General features: G+C 44.2%; 1 protein-coding gene across 1 annotated transcript in view; it reads left to right on the forward strand.

The window, feature by feature from the left end:
- Positions 1-630: 630 nt before the first annotated feature.
- The window catches only part of PREX2 (phosphatidylinositol-3,4,5-trisphosphate dependent Rac exchange factor 2), a 307,653-nt gene continuing 292,738 nt past the window's right edge, over positions 631-15,545 (forward strand). Inside the window, 1 exon segment of the mRNA XM_030553242.1 lies at positions 631-1,037. Coding sequence (XP_030409102.1) covers positions 897-1,037 — 141 coding nt within the window. The 5' untranslated portion in view covers positions 631-896.

The following is a 15,545-nucleotide window of genomic DNA, read 5'->3' on the forward strand; positions in this document are numbered from 1 at the left end:
GGCAGATTTAATAGCTCCTTTAAAACAGGACAACTCCAACCAAACTATTGTGTATGTTTATAGTGTGCTTGGTTGTGTGTGTAATGTTGAATATAAAATATGAGTGGCTATAACACGATTACCACATAGAGCCACAGGCATTTGCCTGTACGTTGCAGAATATAAAACGTGAAGCTATAATATATATTATATACATATGGGTATAATGTGTGTGTTAATAATTATATATGAAGAGGAGGATGCGTAGGTTGAAGAAACCACTTTCTGGCTGCTTATTACCAACCAATAAACAACAGCCTGAATCCCAGCAGTCTAGCGAGCCTGGGACATTTTAAAGTGAATTCTTATCCTCTCGAGTTGGAGATCTCCAATTAGCCTCAGAAGCGCACAGCGTGTGTGTGAAATAGGCAGTTGCTGGCACGCAATCTTTCCCAAGGTTGTGCTTCCTTTCCTTTTTCCTGAGATTTGGCGCAGGGGGAAGGGGTCGAAGTCACATGGACACAAAGCTTTTGATTAATGTCCAAGCTGCCTGGGCTGCTGCTGCTGAAGCCTTCCAATCTCGCAGTCACACAGAGCGCTGGGAGAGCCGGAGCCAGTGACCACTCATTTCCTACAGGCTGTGCCCGCTTCCTTGCTGGAAAAGAACACACGCAGTTGTGTTGCTTTGCTCCTCTGGCTCTCAAAGCACTTCTTGAGCAGGGGAAGAGCGAGACTGGTTAACAGCCTGCAAGCCGCGGAAGACCAGCCCCCCGCTATGTAACCGAGTGGGGTCTTTTGTTGTCCCATCTGAACTTTGCTAGAGGAAACACCGAGGCAGCTTTTCCTATTGGTGGCTGCAAACAGCGGAGGAGCTGGGAGAAGCAGGAGCTGGGAGCGAGGCTTCGCTTTGGGGAACAATGACAGAAGAAAGCAAAGGGGAAGGGAAAGGGGAAAGCGGGAAGGATCCGGAGAAACAGCTTCGCCTCAGGGTGTGCGTTTTGAACGAGCTTCTGAAGACTGAGCGGGACTATGTGGGCACTTTGGAGTTCCTGGTGTCGGTGAGTTAAGTTCCACGACGCCGGGTTCATTGGTGGCTGAGGGAAGTGACTTGTTGAACAGGAACAACATCCCCCTTTTCCCGCCCTCACAGGTTTACCAAGAGGGGGGACAACACCAAGGAATTGGGGCTGTCGCGCGTGGGGGAGGGGAAGAGGGCGAGAGACCCAAACAGACGCGCTCGGAGGCAGAGCCGAGGGAAACAGTTTCCCTGAGTCAATCGGTTTATTGCAAGTAGCTGTTGTTTTGCTGTTGCTTTAAAGGGACTGGAGCGAAGTGGCTTGTAAATGGCTGGCCCTGGGTGCGCTTTTGCAGGGAATTTACCACGAGACAAACAATTAATCTGGGACTGGCATCCAGGAATAGAGAGCAGTGAGATCCAGGTACACTTTGTTCGACGATCTTTTCAGTCTTCGCTAGTTATCCAGCCGGCAGCGCAGTGCAGTCCCTTTGCTTACAATAACCCTTGAAACACAGTATTCTGGTGGGGGGTAAAAGAGAGAGCAAAGGGGGGTTCTGATCTACAGCAGCTGTTGAGTATTAAAGCCACATGTGGCATTCACCCCTTCCACTACCCCCATAGTCTCCAATTTAAACCAGGCTTTGTAATGTAGTAGTTGGATGGAGACTTGAAGGAACAGTTTTTTTTTTAATGCATTTTAGAGTATGTTGTAGCAGTAAGTTTTAGCTTCATTCTGTGTCTTAAAATCAGTGTACAACAACATGATCTGCTGTTAGGTTCAAATCAGGTAGTTGCAGAAACTTTTGCTTTCTGATGAAGTTATCCTCTGGTATAACCAAATAAAGTACTATTTCCACTATGGAATGTTAAGACAAACATCATAACATTTCTTCCTTTTCCCATTTGCACCCAGTATCAACAGCATCACTTTAAGGCCTCTTTGGGATAAACAAATCTCATGTCATCTGCTTAGTTTTCCAGAGAGTCTTCCATAATAGCCCTGACATTCTTTTCTCTCCTCCCCCACCGCCTCTGAAGGGGCAATCTTTCAAACAGCAAACTTTCCGCTTTGTTTTTTTGAGATCTCTGAACTTTCTGCTTATTATCATGGCAAAGGAAATTCTCAACTTGGCTGTGGCAAGGAGAATAAAAGCACAGACTATGGAGTGAAACAAGATCTACAGAGGAGCCTTTTTCTCCACTTGTTTATGTAAAATGATCAGTGGTCCAATGTATTTTGCTTTTATATTTGAATATTAAAAAAGAGAAAGTGGTAGTAAAATTATACTATACTATGCTTCCATTTAGCAACCATGCTGTGCTTATTGGCACAAATATTTGATTTTGAAGTGACTTTGTCCAAGATTTGGTTTTCAGCTCTGTATTTGATCTACCTCACAATAATTATAATGTTTACATTTTCACAAGTGATCAGTTATTTGGGATACTCAATCTTTGGGTATCCAACTTGAGACTCCTTATAGGGTTTTGGTTTTCAAAGACTGGACTCAGTTCCTCCCCTGCCTGATGTGGAGCAAGGATTTGACGTTGGGTCTTCTCACTTCTAGGAGGGTGCCCTAATCACTGGACTATGGGGTATTCTGGGACAAGTTTCTTACATTGAAGCAGTTCCAGAGTGTATAAATTATTAAACACCTATTGGAAGAGAGGGAATGGAATCTGGGTCTTTATATATAGTGGACCAGCTTCAAAAGAAGTGATTGAGAGACACCGGCCCCAAAATACCCAATAGCCTGATGGTTAGAGCACCCTCCTGAGAGGAGGGAGGTACAAATTCAAATTCCTGCTCCACATCAGGAAGAGGTGGGAATTGAACCCTGGCTAGTGTGCTTACCAATGGGCTAAAAGTTATAAAGGGGACAGTAGCTTCAATTCCTTCTGTGTTTTTTGCAAAAAGGGGATTAGGTGCCTAATTCCAGGAGAGGGTTCATGATTGAGAATCCAGTGGAGATAGGTGCCTCCCTCTGACCCAGATTTAGGTGCCTAACTCCCTTTGAGGGGTAGTGCTTAGGCCACACCCCACTCATATATATATTTCCTATTGGTTAGCTTAGGCAGCTCTCTGCTCAGCATGCTGGCCTTTGTGGATCCCATTTTTCAGTGCTTCTCTAGGTATAGAGATCTTGGGCATCTAACTTGGAGCTATGGATTCCACTGGATGGCATGGCACAAGAACATTAGGCAATGGAAGGCTGAGCACTGTGACACTTAAGACCTTTTGTGGATCTATCCCTCGGTGCTTTAAAAAAATTTGCTGGTTGAAATTAACAGGATCAGAAAATATTTGCCACATTTTGAGATCAGGGCCTATTTTTGTGAGGCCTACAGAATGCAATGTGTTATGCTATGTTTGGAGAGGCAACTAGCTACAATTACAAACATTACAACACAAGAGTCCCTGGTGTATATGGCAAGCTAGTTTGACTAGACAAGATGGTGTGGAAATTCAAGTTGTTAAGAATGGTCATATTTTCAGACAGGTTAAATATAGGAAATAAAAAACTAGCTTGGTAAATGAAAAAGGCCAAAATTAATGGGAAAACTTGTATGAAAAACCCCAATGAGCTATTGCGAAGAAATGGGAACAAAGACATTTAAACCATAAGAAATTATTTGATGGTATCATTTTTCTCATTTTGAAAGTGAATACAATGTTAGTGAAAGATTTGGGATTAACAGCATTGAAGATTAGAGTCCTTTGTTTATCTGTACAACTGGTTCAGGTCTGGGATGGTTTCGCTGTACTACCCTGTCAATGGACTTCAATCAGGGACCCTCACTTAGGATAAGAGGGTAATTTGTTCTCCAGGCCTATTCAGTCCTTGGAATTTTTGCTAAAACTGTCAAAAAGTTTATCTGTTGTGCAGATGTTTTTTATGCTATTTGCATGCCCATTACAAACTAGGTTACTATCTCTTGTTATAGTCACTGTGGTGGTGCTCATCATTGTGGTATCTGATCGCTATTTCACATAGGCTACTGTGTCAGTCAGTATAACTTTCAGTCACTATCAATCTGGGCTAGATTCCGAGAGGTAAAAGACTTCATATCCCATTTTACCAGCTGCCTGATAACATTTTTTTGTTAACATTCATTGCATATGATTCTGAACAAGTTCTGTTAGGAATAACAATGTCAATATAATGAAATGAAAATATTTGACATCTATGTGGTCATGATGGTGATTTTTTTTACATTTTTGGTGAGCTGACCTGTAGAAGAGCTCGGCTGAGGCCCGTCCTGCCGTGGGGCTGTGGGGGATCCCACCGCCTCACAATAGTTCACTATGGGCCCCGGCCCTGGGTCAGGGCGGGGCAGTGAACAAACAGTCTGGAGCTCAGGTTTCTGAGCATCTGGTGTGAGGGGGAGACTGCCACCTGTGAGTAGGTAGCAGGGGGGATGCAGGCCCACCCAATCCACTGCGTCCCAGCCTGGGGCCCTAGCAGTGGCAGGAGACTCGCTACTGTGTCAGTGGGGATCCTGACCGCAACACTCTGACATGGGTTCTGGCTGAGCTGTGGCTAGACCAGGGTCAACTGCCCCCGGGCTACTTCCAGACTGTCCCTCGTAGGGTGCCTGAGTTAGGACAGTGTCCTCGGTGGTGCAGGAAACCTCCGATTCCTCTGGGTAACAGGTGAGCAATAGGCCTGGCTGCTCCTTAGAGTAGGTGGCAAGGGATAGGGTGGGCTGCTCCTCAGGGTAGCTGGCCAGGGGTAAGCTGGGCCGGCCTGGCCAGTCCTTGTGTTGGCTGCAGCCTGCCGGTCTGTCCCAACGCAGAGCTAGGCCACCGGCATCCGGCATCTCTGGCGGCTGGCTTTCAAGTGAGCTCTGCAGTTGGGCTTTTCTACTTCCTGTCCTGCCCCCTGCCCTTTGGGGAGTGGGTACAGGACCCGCTGGCTCCGCCCACTTTGGTGCTAGGGGAGGCTTGTCCCTCCATGGGGCTGTGGGGTATCCCACTGCCTTGCTACATGACCTATAAAATATTCAGTAAGGAATTTTCATGTGGCCATTCTATGCCTTGTAATCAAATGTGCCCTGTTAAGGAGTGATAACACAAGATGATTTGAGCAGCAATGACTGGAATTCTGTACCTGTTATTATAAATCATAGTTCCTGACTAAGGAGGAATTGGTATAAGAAATGGACAATAGATAACATAGGGTGGGGTTTGTGTGGGGAAATAGCATAAATCATAATAGATTTATCAGCCCTAAAGTAAAATTCCTTCTAATGTTAAAATTGAAAACCCTGAAAGTCTGAAGACATTGACACAAATGCTTCTTCAAGACCTAGTGAAGTAATTGGACTATATACAATAAGTAGGACCCTACCAAATTCACGGTCCATTTTGGTCAATTTTACAGTCATAGGACTTTTAAAATAGTCAATTTCACAGTTTCAGATGTTTATATCTGAAATTTCACGATGTCGCAATCGTGGGGGTCCCAACCCAAAAGGAGGTTGTGGGGGTTGCAAGGCTGTTGTAGGGGGTTTGTGGGATTGCCACCCTTACTTCTGCACTGCTGCTGGCAGGGGCACTGCCTTCAGAGTTGGGCAGCCAGAGAGCTGCGGCTGCTGGTTGGGTGCCCAGCTCTAAAGCCAGCATCACCATTGCAACAGAGCAGAAGTGAAGATTGCAGGGTATGGACAGTGAGTTACCATATGCCCTGGTTTTCACGGCAGCCTTCTGCCTGAGTCAGCATTTGACAGCTGGGGTCCCAGCCGCTTGCTCAGGTTGGGGGCTGACAGCCACCCTCACTTCTGTGCTGCCTTCAGAGCTGGGCTCCCAGCCAGGGTCCATGGAGCTTCCTGCAGCTGCGGAAGGTTCCTGGAGGTGGGTCTGACCTGGCTCTGGGAGCAGCCCCCGCAGGGGAAGAGGAAGTCCCATTCCCGCCCAGCCCAGGCTGGGACTAGCAGCTGGAGCCTGGCGCACAGTAGGAGCCCTGGGCTGGAGCGCTTCCAGTCCTTCCCCTCCCCTACAGTAGCCAGATTTCACGGTATGTGATGTGGTTTTCATGGCCATGAATTTGGTAGGACCTTAACAATAAGCCACTGTAGTCTTAGTATGTATCTGAATTGTAAAATTCTGCTTGCCCATTCACTAAGAATATTTTGATTAGATAAATAAAATACCTTTCTCCCCCAGTCATTCCTCATCCATCATTATCATCATGGTAAGGAAGGGCAAGAAGACTCTTTGTCGGGGTTGGTAAACTTGTATCACAGTTTTGCCAGGCTGGTGTGTATATTAAGTGAAATACAGCAGAGGTATGTTAAGTTGAGTAAATACTTTCATTACTGAATTGGGCATGCTGTCACGTCTATATGTGATTTCTCATACCTGCCTATTTTTGGTGTTTTTAGCTTACACACATGACAGGTCAACCTCTGAGAGGGCCAGATTATATTAAAATTATTCTTTCCTTTTTCTGAGTTTTCTGTGTGACAAACTTTAATAGCATGTCATATATAAATTCAGCTGATACCTAACTAATAACTGGACATTTGGCCCCGTTTCAGATAGATACTTAAGCACTTGCATAACTTTAAGCATACTAGTAGTCTCATTGCCATGAATAGGGCTAGACATACACTTAAAGTTTTGCATGTGCTTATGTATCTGACTGAAAGATGGCTTTTATTGTTAGAATATTTCATTCTAGCGTTTGGAGTTTGAACTGGATGCCAATATTCATTCGGTATAGGAAAGTTAAGTTAGTGTAATTAAAGAACACTAATAAATACTACTAACATTACTACAAACAATAAACATTGTTATCTAAGGCACTAAAGCATTTTTAAAGGACATCGTGTTTTTATAGCTAAAGAATACTTCGAATTACTTGAAGTTTCTGAGTACTACGTCACCAGCCAATTGGCATTCAGAGTTCTCCAACACTTGGAAGTGCGCACTTTATTTTGCTAATCATGCCATTTCATACAGCTCAAAACATTAGAGAATCCTGACTTTTCCAATGAAAGGGAAGACTGTATTTAAAAACTAAAAACTACACTTTCCAGGAACTCCCGCCCTTCTGGGTGTGGGGTGGAGGGAAGATTAGTCACTATTCTGGAGGAAAAAAAATAGAAACGATATTTAATATAATGTCATTGGGAGTTGATGGTAATGGTGCTTTTTTGTTAACTTTTGTGGCTTCATCAGTGTTAACATCGGTCATGAAATGACATTTTAGAAAATACAATAGATACCCTTAATTGTCTGTGTTCATATATATTTGATACACTATGTAAAACTAAAATTGCATGTTTTGCTTTAAATATAGAACAGCAAGCTAACTTGATCTAAACTGAATAGGCTTTTTTGGAATGACTTTTCAGGACCTATGGGCCCTACACAGCTCCTTTTGGAGTCCAGCAGTGCTTCTCTACACATTAGCCACAGGAACAAATTGAAAAATGCCAGGAGTTCTGTCCCCTGAGATTTAAGGCTCTGGGTGAAATCCTGGCCCCATTGGTTTCAATGGCAAAACTCCCATTGACTTCAGTGGGCCAGGATTTCACCCTCTGAGTTTCTAGCAATGAGGAGCTTGGAGACTGAAATGAGATTCCCCAAATGGTAGTGCTGCACAGTGCCATAAGCTTCCTGGGCCTCTCACACACGAGTTACTTTTGAAATACTCTTTTATAGTTGTAGTTTGGTACAAATTTGCTAGGAAAAATATTAATCAATTACTGTAATAATAAGTGACTTCATAATAGTATGTATAATTGCATTTACATTTTATAAAAGGTTTTTGAATGAATGGAAGGGAAGGATTTTGGCTGGCTGCATTTTTTGATAAGATTATGTGATTTCCTTTTCCTCTTCTCAGTTTAACTCCCCCCCTCACCCCTCGCAAATTCTATGGCTGCTACATCATAAAAAGTCAAAAGGAAGTGCAAACACAATTACCATAGAAAGTCAGCATCTTTTTCCATTCATTTCCAGTTTCTGCTGTTTTTTTAACTTGTCTAGGCATTACAAAGTGAGGAAAAACCTGAATATGTTATGCTATTCTTACTTAGGCAAAATTGAATATCAACAGCACCACCTGTGGCCATTGTCAAGGTAAACGATAAGCTGTATTAAAAGTGGTTTATTTATTTTCCCATAAAGGAAAACAGTTGAGATATTTTACAAAGTTTATTGTCAAGAAAGGTGTTTCCTATCTCAACGAGTTAAGGACAAGGTTCACTCGAGGACTGACAATAACAAAAAGGCCAAAGCTTTTAAGGGGGCTGTCTATTAAGTAACTTAGTTTACTTTGAATACACTCAGTACAGATGTCTCCTATTTTTAATTGGGTTTTCTCCTTGGTCTGTCTTTGCTGTAGGCTACTATAAATGCATCTTTGTTATATCTGTTTTGGAATGAGCAGGACTGTTACCCTTGAAAAATTCAAGCCTATCTTCTCTTCTGGAAAATGTTAATATGGGGGAGGAAATAAACTGAATTTCTGGCCTGATGGAGAAAGGGAAATTGGATTTGAAAGCCTCAACCTCACAGAATTTGTCTTGGGTATAAGCTAAGCACTGAAAAAGATACAGAGCAAGAGGACAGGAATGGTTAACTGTGTACAGTTGGCTTCTGGTGCCTTCTGCAATTATGGTGAAGTTTCTTGGTTCAGCTCTCTCAATTCTTACACTACACCTATCACCCTGGTTGTATCTGGGTATCTAGTTAGTTTTTTATGAAGATATTTAGGACTGTAGGCTAACTTTTTGTATTTATGCCTATGCATTTTTCCCCATCTGACCTTCAAAATGGCTGAGCAGATTCATAGGCTACACACAAATATTCAAGAATATTCGATATCCAGGAGGAAACTCAAACATAAATATAGAGGGAATTCTTTCCTCTGTGATATATTGGCTCAACAAGTGGAACAACAGGTAATACCTCGTACTTCTATAACAGTTTCCTTTCAAAGATCTCTGAATGTTTTACAGTCATTAATAAATTAAGCCTCAGCAGCCTTGCAGATGACAAAGTTTAGGTTCATGCACAGAGAGATTGTGAATTTGGGTCCCAGAGGAGGTCGGTAGTAGAGCCAAAAATATAACCTAGATATCTTGGTTTCCAACCCTATGCTTTAACTACAAGACTATCTTTTTTTCTTATGTATATTTGATGCTAAAAAAAGTTTGCCTGCTAAAAACATCTCTGAGAAATTGTGTAAGAATAATTTTTCAAAACCAGTTTCATTCTGTAAAAATTGTATTTCTACCATAATTCTATATAGGCTGTTTACAAGCCAAGTTATCTATGATACATCATTGTAGGGGCAGAACTAAGATTTTAGAGATCGCCACTTTTCCTGCAATGAAATAATGTGAGATTGTGACTGAACTCTTGCCTCCACTTTGTGCTCTTGACAGCTTGGCTTCAATGCATTTTGTATGCCAATCTGCTTTGAAGTAACTCCTGCCTCCAGCTGTCATTGTCAGGTGTATGGGTGAAGCCTGCTAGGAAACTAGCTCTGCAGGTGCACAAAGTAGAAGTACCATAGGATTTGTAGCAGGTCAGAGCAGAGGTGTAAGAATTCCGCTGGAAGGTAAAAGTCAGTGAGCCTTGAAGAGAACAGATGTGGAAATAGCAGAGAGAGCAGAGGTTTCACTCTACATTTGTTTCACTGAGGTACAAGAGTAGCTGGTGGAACGTCTTTCTGAAAATGGCCCATGATAAATCATCTATTCTCTACTCTTTCCATGGAGGCACTTATTAAAATTTTAAAGTTGGCTTTGAGCAGAATCTATTAGGTTCTTCTTCGAGTGCTTGTTCATATCCATTCCAATTAGGTGTGTGCGTGCCGCGTGCACGTTCGTCTGAGACTTTTTACCCTAGCAACACTCGGTGGGCCAGCAGGTCGCCCCCTGGAGTGGCGCCGGTATGGCGCCTGATATATACCCCTGCCGGCCCATCCGCTCCTCAGTTCCTTCTTACCGCCCGTGTCGGTCGTTGGAACAGTGGAGCGCGGCTTAGCTGTTCTCCATCTCACTAGCGATTCGCTCGTTTGTATAGTATTGTGTATATAGTTCTTTTACTGTAGTTCTAGTTAGTATTTAAATTAATAGTTCTTATAGTTGTATGTATAGTTGAAGAGAATCAGGGGCTCGCCCCTTCTTCTCCCCCGGTACCGGGGCCCATGCCCGGTTCACCGGGTTTCAAGCCTTGCGCGGCCTGTCATCGGCTGATGCCCACAGGAGATCCGCACGACTCCTGTTTAAAGTGCCTGGGCGAATCCCACCTTGTGGACAAGTGCCGAATCTGCAAGGCGTTCAAGCCCCGAACAAAGAAAGAGCGGGACATTCGCCTGAAACAACTTTTGATGGAGGCAGCTTTAACTCCTCCATCCTCGGCACCGACTCCTGCACTGGGACCAAGTGCTTCTTCCGCACCGGACCGCCCGGCACCGATAAAGGCTCCTCGTCCCCTTCACCAGCCCAACCCTCCAGTCGGCACCGCTCCCTCTCCCTGAGGAGCAAGAAGCACAAGGCTCCTGCGGCACCTACAGCTAACCACCGCAGTCGGAGCATATCTCCAAGACGAACCGCCCGGCACCGTCAACTGCCGCGGCACCGCTTGTCTCCGCACCGTCGATTCCGGCTTCACAGGAGCCATTGAGTCCGGTGCCTACCAGCTCCCCAGCACGCACTGTGGTTGAGCTCGTCGCGCCCTCCACGCTGGAGACCTTCTCCGCGGCGTGGGACCTAATCGCTCTAACAGAGCCCGAATTGCCCCAACCCCCGGCACCGCCGGTGCGGGTTATTCAGTTGCTGGGCAAGCCCACCATGGTGCGACCACGTTCATCGGGCACCACTAAACACCGTCAGTCCCGATCCAGATCCCGTGATCACTCTTGGCCTCGACATCGCTCCCGATCCCGGCGCCGCTTGCAGTCCCAGTACCGTTCTCCATGGAACCGGTCGTACTCGCAGCACCGCTCGAGATCCCGGTCGCCGTCGTGGTACTCTCGGCACCGGTCCAGATCGCGGCACCGACGTACTTATCACAGCCGATCCTGGCACGATGATATAAGGCACCGGTCGACCTCCCGGCACCGCGTTGGTAGCAGGTCCAGGTCCCACTCCCGATACCGCCACGGTTCCTGGTACCGTTCGCCGGTACCGCGCAGAGATGAGCTCTATGGGCGCAGAGACCTGGCCAAATCAACTTCAGCTCCTCCGTGGCCATCGCGTCACCTGTCCGCCTCCTCACATGCAGACAGCGCCTCCTACGGGGGTTCAGATGTGCAGGCCCACCCGGACCATGGACCATCTCAATGGTCTTTTTGGACACCTTGGGCCTATCACTAAGCCCAGGGCAAGCCAACGGGCCCAGCACGCTCCGGCCACTTGGAGCACCGTGCACCAGAGGCCACAGTTAGCAGACCTCCCCCCGCTTGTACAGAGGAAGACTCTGCACATGCACCTGAGCAGCATGATGTTCCGGAGACAGAGGTCCCCCAGGACGAGGCGTCAGTTATCATCCCTGGGTTATCATCCTCCTCTTCCCCGGATGAGGTGGTAGCGGGTACATCATCATCGGGGCCCCCGCCAATTGATCTCCGAGCACATCAGGATCTTCTGCGGCATGTTGCCCAGAATATAAATCTTCCCGTAGAGGAAGTTCCTGAGGTGGAGGATCCAGTGGTTAGCATATTGTCGGCGGAAGCACCGACCAGGGTGGCCCTCCCCTTCATCAGATCGATCCAAGCCAGAGCAGACATCATCTGGCAGTCCCCGGCTTCCATCCCACCCAGGGGAGTAGAACGAAAATACATGGTGCTGTCCAAGGGGTATGAGTACCTCTACATGCACCTGTCCCCTTCTCGTTGGTGGTACAATCAGTCAACGAATGGAAGCGCCACGGCCAACAAGCCCCCACGCCAAAATCTAGGGAGGCCAGGCACATGGATTTGCTGGGCCGGAAAATCTGCTCTGCTGGAGGCCTTCAGCTCTGTGTGGTGAACCAACAGGCCCTCTTAAGCCGCTACAGCTATAACACCTGGGAAGCTGTCGGCAAGTTTACCGAGTTGGTTCCCCAGGACTCCTGTCAGGAGTTTACAGCTCTCCTAGAGGAAGGGAAGAGGGTCGCGAGAACCTCACTACAAGCCTCCTTAGATGCCACCGACTCTGCAGCCAGAACGGTCGCCTCTGGCATAGCTATGCACTGCATATCTTGGTTGCAAGTGTCCGGCCTACCGCCTGAGCTACAATACACCATTCAAGACTTGCCATTCGATGGACAAGGTCTTTTCTCGCAAAAGACAGATCCCAGACTACAGTCTAGAGACGATGCCGCCTTTGGCTCAGCGGTCTTACGTTCAGCAATGTCTCGCTCCAACCCCACCTCCTAGGTAAGGCTTGAGAATCACCTAATTGGAATGGATATGAGCAAGCACTCGAAGAAGAAAAGACGGTTACTCACCTTTGTAACTGTTGTTCTTCGAGATGTGTTGCTCATATCCATTCCACACCCGCCCTCCTTCCCCACTGTTGGAGTAGCTTGCAAGAAGGAACTGAGGAGCGGATGGGCCGGCAGGGGTATATATCAGGCGCCATACCGGCGCCACTCCAGGGGGTGACCTGCTGGCCCACTGAGTGTTGCTAGGGTAAAAAGTCTCCGACGAATGTGCACGTGACGCGCACACACCTAATTGGAATGGATATGAGCAACACATCTCGAAGAACAACAGTTACAAAGGTGAGTAACCGTCTTTTTCCTCTGGATAGGTTTTCCTATATTTTAACTTTGAAATGAGTATTTTGCAATACTCATACTTGACGTTTACATGCTTCATATGTTTAAATGAAATTTTGCCTTTTAATAATAGCTGAAGAACAAGGCCAACACCACTTGCTCAACTAATTTATATTAAATGCACTTCATATTTTATTCCCCCTAAAGATATTCATGGCATATTGGACTGTTCAAACAGAATCATAATCAAACATAAATCAGTAAACAAGAATTTACATTCGTATTTCCCATTTTTTTATCAGAAATAATCTTTGAGATTTAAATGTGGAAGTAGTATGTCTGAAACAAGAAGCAAAGTAGACTGTATATAACTTCTCTAGATAAAAATGCCAGATAAGGAATTGATGTGCTTAGGAAGTGCTCAACATATAAACATACAGTAACTATTGAATGATTCATTGGTTTGTATTCTTGTCTGATAAATAATCTAAATTTGACCTTATGTTATTTTAATGAGCATAATGAGACTCAGAAAAATGGAACGTGAAAAATATTTTTTCGCACTTCAAACATTTTTAGGATTTTCTCTTTCTTTTGTAAACTCATTAAGCCATGTTTTACCCCTTAATTTAGTCCTCACTGTGGCCTTCTCTAAACTAGATACTAAAAATGCAAAGCTATTTCATTAAAATTAAATATTGTAAAATGAAGCTGCTGATTTTGTGGACCCCATATAGTTGAGTAACAACACTGGAATATTGCTTCACTATATTATTTGGTCTATTTAAGATTTACTTTACCTAAGTAATGTAAACATACTGCTGATCAAATGGCTAGAAGAAGTGGCACACCTCACATGCTTTATGACACTATTCTAGGGATCTGTAATTTCTGAGCATTGTAAAAAGGGGCAGTTATAAGGATAACAATTACATATGAGATTTTAAGGTGGGAGAAAGCAACTGAAGCTCAACACTGTACAAAGTATCCTTTCATTAGAAGGTCATTACAAAGGACCTCATGGGGTAGAAGGAAGGGTAATTGTGGCATATATCTGAAATGTTACGGGATTTGGTATAGTTATGTGTCTTGTCAGCTTGAATTGGATCATAAAACATTTTATACTGTTTAGTTCCTGTTTATGCCATGTAAAAAGATATTTTCTGAGATTCATTTAAAGCATGAAGAAAATTGACGTGTTCTAGTTTTTCATAAGATGTCTCTGTAGAAATGGTCATCTTAAACAAATTTACACCAATAGACACTTCTTTCCACTACAAGTAAAAATGCGTTTTGGCCTTTTTCTCTTGCAGTTTCATAACACACAAAGTTGAAAGCACAAATATAAATTTTTGGCACATCCAAATTTGTGGTTTTGAAATAAACTGAAAATTCAGGAAAGTGTAATTTAAAATACTAAGGAATACCTGACTTTGTTTCCCTATAAGAAAAGGGGAATTAATTTTTTTTCTTTCAGCATACTTCCCAACTTACCAAAGTTCAAGTACATGTTGCAATGTATGATAAAGACCCAAAATGAGGATCACCAAAGAATTATCCATATAGGAAATTAAAATTCCTGTGGGATTCATTCTTTTAGTATAAATAATTCTTTCTATAGCCTCAATTTCATGTTTCTTTATTTTTTATGTAAACAACTTTCAAAAGTATAAGTGAGGAGATGCAACATTTATATGATGTATAGGTGATTTTGGGCCTAAAATGAATGACTTTCCCCAAAATGAAGGACATTTGAGAGCCTCCACCCTTCACTGTTCTTAGGTAAGTTGTATTGAGACCCTTAATTAAGGATGTACACACTTCCTTTTCTTTTATTCCTTGAGATAATAGAACACAAAGTCAGGGGAAGCTGTCCCTGAGGTTCAAGGATGGCTAGAATCTCCTGAAAGACTCACAGAAGTGTCGGTAACAGTAAATGTGCCAGTAAAAATGCATGGTTGAGTGGTTCATTAACTAAAGTTTAAGGGTACAAATGACAGAAAAGGGAAGATAGATCAAAAAGAGCTGAGAAATTAATCTTCTGGTGTAGGTATGTTGAAAGGCAATCTTAGTTCAGAGAAAAAACATTTAATCAGGAAGGTTTGGAATCCTGGTGGGCTGGAAGCAGAGATCCCTGCAGAGAGCTATAAGAAGCATCTAGTAAGAAGTCCACAGTGTTGAATGCTGCTCTGATGTCAAGAAGAGTGAGGTGAATTGGAAGACTTCAGCAGAACTTCATGACAGATAAAAAATTTCTCTGACTGAAACCATGATTCAAATGGGTTAGGAAAACTATTGTGTACAGTAAAAGGTGATTGTAAAGACAGAAGAAAAGTTATTGTCTAGGTACGCCGCAAGAAGGACAGGAGACTTATAGGTTTTAATCAGGCCTCAACTTTATTATATATGTCTGGGACTACCCGGCAGATAAAGTGTACAGTGCAGGCAAATCCATGCTTATTCAAATCAGTTCTCTGGGGCTTCCACCAGCCCCGCTTTGTTTCCACCCACAGCTTAGACCTTACCATCCACCACCTTCATAAGAGGGTTAAGGAGAGCTAAGGAGAGAGAACAGGGGCGGCAGCTCCCAGCTGTACCAATCATAGGCATCCCCAACTCCTTCCCTCGTTCTGTTACATTATCCAGTATTTCCTTTTAAGTCCTTTACCAGCAGCTGCATTGTCCTTGACTGGTACTGCAACAGCCACCATCCATGGAGGGCTGCATAGGTGACCCATTCATTGGATCCTTGAATTGACAAGACTCCTTAAAAGAAAACAAAATAAACAACTTGTAAGCTGGAGCCAAAAAATCTCCATTCTG

Source organism: Gopherus evgoodei, chromosome 2 (assembly GCF_007399415.2).
Source record: "Gopherus evgoodei ecotype Sinaloan lineage chromosome 2, rGopEvg1_v1.p, whole genome shotgun sequence".
Lineage (NCBI taxonomy): Eukaryota > Metazoa > Chordata > Testudines > Testudinidae > Gopherus > Gopherus evgoodei.